Source organism: Colobus angolensis, unplaced genomic scaffold (genome assembly GCF_000951035.1).
Source record: "Colobus angolensis palliatus isolate OR3802 unplaced genomic scaffold, Cang.pa_1.0 Scaffold70, whole genome shotgun sequence".
Lineage (NCBI taxonomy): Eukaryota > Metazoa > Chordata > Mammalia > Primates > Cercopithecidae > Colobus > Colobus angolensis.
The window spans coordinates 6,348,744-6,354,743 of record NW_012120710.1 but is presented as its reverse complement, the minus strand read 5'-3'; the positions used below and the strand labels follow the sequence as shown (position 1 = coordinate 6,354,743).

General features: G+C 42.6%; 1 protein-coding gene across 2 annotated transcripts in view; it reads right to left on the bottom strand.

The window, feature by feature from the left end:
• Positions 1-506: 506 nt before the first annotated feature.
• Positions 507-6,000, bottom strand: part of PARM1 (prostate androgen-regulated mucin-like protein 1) — a 115,839-nt gene continuing 110,345 nt past the window's right edge. For both annotated transcript variants that reach the window (XM_011927179.1, XM_011927178.1), the window contains one exon: positions 507-4,471. In XM_011927179.1, the coding sequence (XP_011782569.1) occupies positions 4,387-4,471 (85 nt within the window). In that variant the 3' untranslated portion in view covers positions 507-4,386. The remainder of the gene's footprint in view (positions 4,472-6,000) is intronic.

The window sequence follows — 6,000 nt, the reverse complement described above, 5'->3', positions numbered from 1 at the left end:
TCCTTTCTCATGGAACAAAATGAATGGGTTTTGCTGCTGCTCTTTTCTTTGGAATCAAAATCATCTTCAGTTAGCTTTTGGGGGTTGAAATTATATTTTGGATGATTGAAATTGTCTGCTATGTAACTGTCAGATAAGGATGAGTATGCTGAATTTAATTATTAAAGGGGAGTGAAGCAAGTGTCAAATATGTCACTAGTGCCAATATGCCTTAATATAACTTGATTATGTATTGCTATCAACTCATTGAATCAAAGTATTTGTTTTTACATCTATTTTATAAGGCCCAGAGTATATTTGGGAGTAAAATCACTGCTTGAAAAGTTTCTTCAATTCTGTTTCAAGATCAGAGAACCCTTTCTGCTATGCAGAAAATATTTACTGGTGTGGGATACATTTTCTTTAAGAACAAGTCAGAACTACTTAATATGAGCAGTGTTGAGCATATCAATCAAGTGGTTTAAATAACAAAATATATCAAAATGTGAATCACCCACAGCCAGACGGAAGCTTTTATCAACTTTAATTGATATAATTATAATTGGTATGCAATATGTCTTACAACAAATGTGGATACAATGACATCAAATATCAAAGAAGTTTCCCATCTTTCCATCTTTAAATGACTTCAGCTAACTCACCCCAAGAGAGAAATCTGCATTCATCTCTTGGTTAGCATTATTACCAACATCAACTAGCACTATTAAAATCAAAGATGAAATGGTACATTCATTTGCCAAAAAAAAAAAAAAAAAAAAAAGGGTTAAAGGCAAAGAAGGTGAATCAACGTGCAAATTAGCATCTGGCCCAATTGCAAAATTCATTTCCTGGATGCGAGGGATTGAACCATGCACGCAAGCAAGATGAAGGGCAAACAGATGACATCAAACCAAAATCAACCCCACAAATTATCCAGAAGACCTCAGATGGTAAAGGCCAGAGGTCTACATCTACTGCTGTTAGTGCTCAGGTGTCCATCCTGTTTTCCCTAATCTCCTGATTCTGATTCAAGAGTCTTTGAGACCTGTGTCCTAGGCCATCCTTTCATCTAGAAATGGAAACCATTGCTGTGACCCCAGGCATGGTCAACCCTGCAGTGATTCAGCTGCACAAAGGGGTAGTCCAGAGCTTAGATAGCTGTCTGATGTGGCTAGGACACAACTGTCATGTTATAGAATAAGTAAAAACAACACACTAGTATCATAGCAAACAAGAAACTGGGATCACTTATACATCTATGTAATAGTCAAACTGTCTATAAGTGTTTTTCTCCAGAAACTGAAAATACCGTAGACGTAATTTTATTAATCCTCACATCTGTGAGGTAGTATGGGGTGAGGTCAATATGAAAGCATCACCCCCATTTTAGAAATGAAGACACAAATGTGCAGGGAGGGCAGGAGATTTCACTGTGGCCACAGAAAAAGAAAACAAAGTAGAATCCCGCTCTTTCATCATCTGCAGTCGATGGTCGAAAAGAGGCAGCTTGTCTCCCTCCTGCTCTGACATTCTCTCTAAAGTGTTACGACTAGACCTATCCATGGATGGGACATGGTTGTATAGACCCACTGGAGCCATCTCCCGTAGGTAGACCTGAACAGGTGCTCTCCCTGAGGTCAAGGACGTCAATTTTCGGTATATATTTCAGGTGTGTGTGTGTGTGTGTGTGTGTGTGTGTTTTAAGTAACATTTGTAGAATATAGTTGCTAAAATCCTTTGGGCAATTCAAAAGCAGAAAAGATACATTTGGCAAAATAAGGTTCAACCCTTACATATTTTACACTCACATAACATAAGAAGTGTTAGAATTGTTATGGGAAACTGTCACCTTGCTGAATACATCTGCTCTAGGCCCACATCTCTCTCTTTGCCACACACATTTGGAAGCCAATAAGAGCAACAAACCCATTATGTGCCCTTGCACAGTAGCAGCCTTCAGTAAGAAAAAAAATGCCTGCTTGAGTTCACGGTTTATAGAAGGCCATGGTTCCTGGGAAGAGGCTTGCCCCAGCATTTACGGCAGAGGCAGCAATCAGAAGTGCACCTCTCCAAAGGTGTTTCACAAACACTGTGTCAAAATGTTTTTGGCCAGTGGAGAAAACAACATATGGAATGTCCTGTTTTTATCTGCTTTTCCTTTGCCAAACTGAAAGCCCTATGATGGGGGTGGGGAAAGAGAGACAGTTACTCAAGCCAAGCACCGCCAGAAGGGGCGCCCTTGGTCATTTGCTGCCCTTTTTTTCTGAGAAGGTAACTTTTTTGGTTGTTGTTTTCAATATTCAGAGATATCACAATTCCAGTAAGCCCCTCCTCATTACCCACCCTGGTTGTAAAACACCGCTGGGGCTTGCTCATTCTCTGTCTGCACTTAGAGAGTTTAGGAATAATTTTTTTTTAAGAATTACTCCAGTGCGTGGGTTGGCAGGTTGTAGAAAGTGGCACTGCCCCTATTGTCTCTGAGACCAGAGGGGTTTAGAAAAGCAAGGGTGGTTTTCATGTCAGTGCTTTGCCGGGCCACAGCCAGAGACAGGACGAGCCGGGGTCAAGTTTCTGTAAACTAAACAGTCATGACAGCAAGGTCCAACTTTAGAAACAAAAGTCCATTTTCAGGTTCTTATGACACTGTAGGACAATATAACACATTTTGAAGTCGGACCCAATGTTTGTTTTCTACTACATGAAATCAGGACATAGATGCTGCTTGCTAATGTCAGCTGTTACAAGAAGACAGAGTTGTAGCCACGAAATAAAGCTCTCTAGGAAGCACACAGAAATAAAAAGGTCACCATGCATACCAAGAACAACCCATCAGCCAATAAACTAAACACTTTGGAGATAAAAACTTAACAGATCATTTCACTTCATTAACAGTAAAACGTATCACTAATCTGTGAGTGTCTTGTTCTGTCACAGTGGGCACTGTGATAAATCAGGGCTTCTCAGTCTCAGCACTATTGATATTCTGGGGTGGATGATTCTTTGCTGTTGCAGGTTATGCTGTGCATGGTAGAATGTTTGGCAGCATTCCTGGTCTCTAGTAGCACCCCCAAGTCATGACAACGAAAAGTGTCACCAGACATTTTTGAAAGTCCCTAGGGTGGAGGCAGGGGGCGAAATCACCTCCTGGCTGAGAATGATTGCAATACACGATGCCAACAAAGAGGAACAATTCTTTCTCAAGATTTATTGTGCAGAACTTTAAGACTATACCCAGAGTTGCTCATTTATTAAAGGGAAAAATTAGTAAGGTAAGTGTGTGGGAAGAATAAACGGATTAATCATAGTCTGTTTCCTATGAAAATGCCTCATTGAGTAATTGCAGATAGACTAGTGCCTCTCTTTTGTTTTGTGTTGTTTTTAAGCAGTTTACAGCCATTATCCAACAGACAGTAAAGCAGTGGACCAGTTGCTGTGTGGGTATAAAGCAAAGAGTTTCTGGGCTCCTCCAAGCTGTGGATGTCGCCGGCCATTATCGACAGCTGATTCTCACTAGTCCTAATGAGGTACTCAGTGCAGGTTAGCCTCCTTCTCCCCCCGCCAGCTTCTCTTCCACTTCCCCACACTGTACATGCCTCTCCCTTTCTCTCTATAACTCAGCTCATCTCATAGCCTTTTTCTTTGGAAATGCAACTCTGCTGATCATTTGTGGGCTGGGATCCCAGCTGCCTTTTGAACAGAGCAGACATCCTTTACAGAGACAGCTGGCCTGGAGGGGAGAACAGGTAGGGGCACACTGAGATCCCACAGCAACCTGCGAGATTCTGCCCCGTGACCTGCTGGCCTCCTCCAGGGCACTTCCTATTTTCATCTTTCATTAATTAGGCAGCTAAGAAGCTGCTTTCCAGCTTGTAGAGCCAAGCAGGCAGCATCCTGTCAGAAACAACCAGATAAATAGAGATTAAAAAGGAATCTGAGAAAACCCTGCTCTCTCCCATGCAGGGTGAAATCCTCATAGAGATCATTTCCTTTTCCCTCATTAATATTTAATGTAATTTCCTAAATAGAAGTTTAAGAAATAACACAAATGAAATGTTCCCCTGAAAGTAACCCCTGACGAAACAACCCAAATCCTCCTCCTCGGTCCTTCTCAAAGTGGGTCCTGCAGTGGGGAAAGAAGCCTCCACCATGGTGGTCTGGCCTGGCTGGTGCAAGGCTGGCCCACTTCAGCTGCAAATCAGCCTGCACTCACCTTTAAAGAATGGATTTTTTGTACCAGAAACGGGAAGTTGTAGCAGCCAGAGGAGAGGGAGGAAAACAAAAACAACCATACCAACAAAACAGGACTTAAGATTGTCGTTCAATGCGCATCAGGTACTTATTAATTCTACTGGATAAGCACTTATAAATAAAGAACAGTTAATCCTCATCCCAGGCCATATTCCGTTGTTAGGAGTCATCGTACAGGGGGTTGTTGTAGTTTCCCCAGGACCCGTAGTCGTGGTCGTCCAAAAGCCTTCCATAGGAGGAATGCCTGGTGGAGAAACAGAAGAGGGTGGTGATTACTTGGAAAATCACCCATCTGAGGACAGCGTAATGCCCTGCATTGAACTGGGGATGCTTACAGGGCAAAAGGGAGGGAAAGGTGTGATGCTGTCACTAGGACAACAGACCCATCAACTGTGGAGGCCCCGGTCTACCAAACACCCTGTCAGTGACAGCTCTTCCTGCTAGGATCCCGACTGGCATGTTCTGTTGGGATCATCTGAGTCCTTGTTGTCTTCTGGATCTCCAGTGCTGGGGAAGGAAGAGGAGGCTCCATTTCCGTAGTAATTTAATAAGAAGAGATGGGAAAGGGAAGCTTGCATTCCTAACATTCTGACTTGGGTTCTGGGCTTAATTTTCCCCGAAATAATGGTGACACAACCACAACCACTGTTGCTATCACCACCTCTCCTGACATTTATATTGTCTTATAATTTATGAAGTGCTTCTATATTTAGTTTTTACTTGATCCTCAGAATAAAGCCATGGGGCAGGTATACTTTATACTTATTTCTCTGACAAGGAAAATGGGGCTTAGAGATGTTAATTGAAGTGCCCAAAGTCATCCAACTAAGCTGTCAGCCAAATCCCTATCTGCTGTATCTAAATCCAGCAGTCAGAGTTCAAGTTCCCAGAGTCTCATTAGCACCTTAGTTGAATGGCAATATGGGTTAAGCAGAATCTGGTGGATAATTAATTGTGAGACCCTCTCTCATAATTAATAATACATCTATAAGAAATGAAATCAGATTGTTATCACTCCTCTGTTCAAAACCTTTGAATGGATCCTCCTTTCAGAGTAAAAGCCAAGTCATTAAAATGCCTTGCAAAGCCCTATGGGGTCTGGCCCCAGCTACTTTTCTGAGCATACCAGCCCCTATTAAAGGACCCTTGCTCCGTCTGCTACAACCATACTTGTCTCCTTCTCCTCACTCTCATGCCTGACACAACTTTGCCTCAGGGCCTCTGCACTGACTATTCCCTTGGCTTGGAACAATTGTCCTCCAGTTCTCCACACAGCTCATTCTCTCATTTCCTTCAAGTCTTTGCTCAAATGTCACCTTTTCAGTGAGGCCTTCCTTAACAACTTGATATGGTTTGGCTGCGTCCCCACCCAAATCTCATCTTGAATTGCAACTCCCACAGTTCCCACATGTCGTGGGAGGAACCCTGTGGGAAGTGATCAAATTATGGGGGCGGGTCTTTCCTGTGCTGTTCTCATGATAGTCAATGAGTCTCGTGAGATCTGACGGTTCTATAAGCGGGAGTTTCCCTGAACAAGCTTTCTCTTTTTTTGACTGCTGCCATCCACATACGATGTGACTTGTGACTCTTTGCCTTCCACCATGATTTTGAGGCTTCCCCAGCCACATGGAACTGTTAAGTCCAATTCAACCTCTTTCTTTTGTAAATTGCTCAGTCTCGAGTATGTTTATCGTAAGTGTGAAAACAGACTAAAACACAATTCAAGTTTTCAACTCCCACCCCAGACTCCAAGCTTAATATTTCTCATAGTAC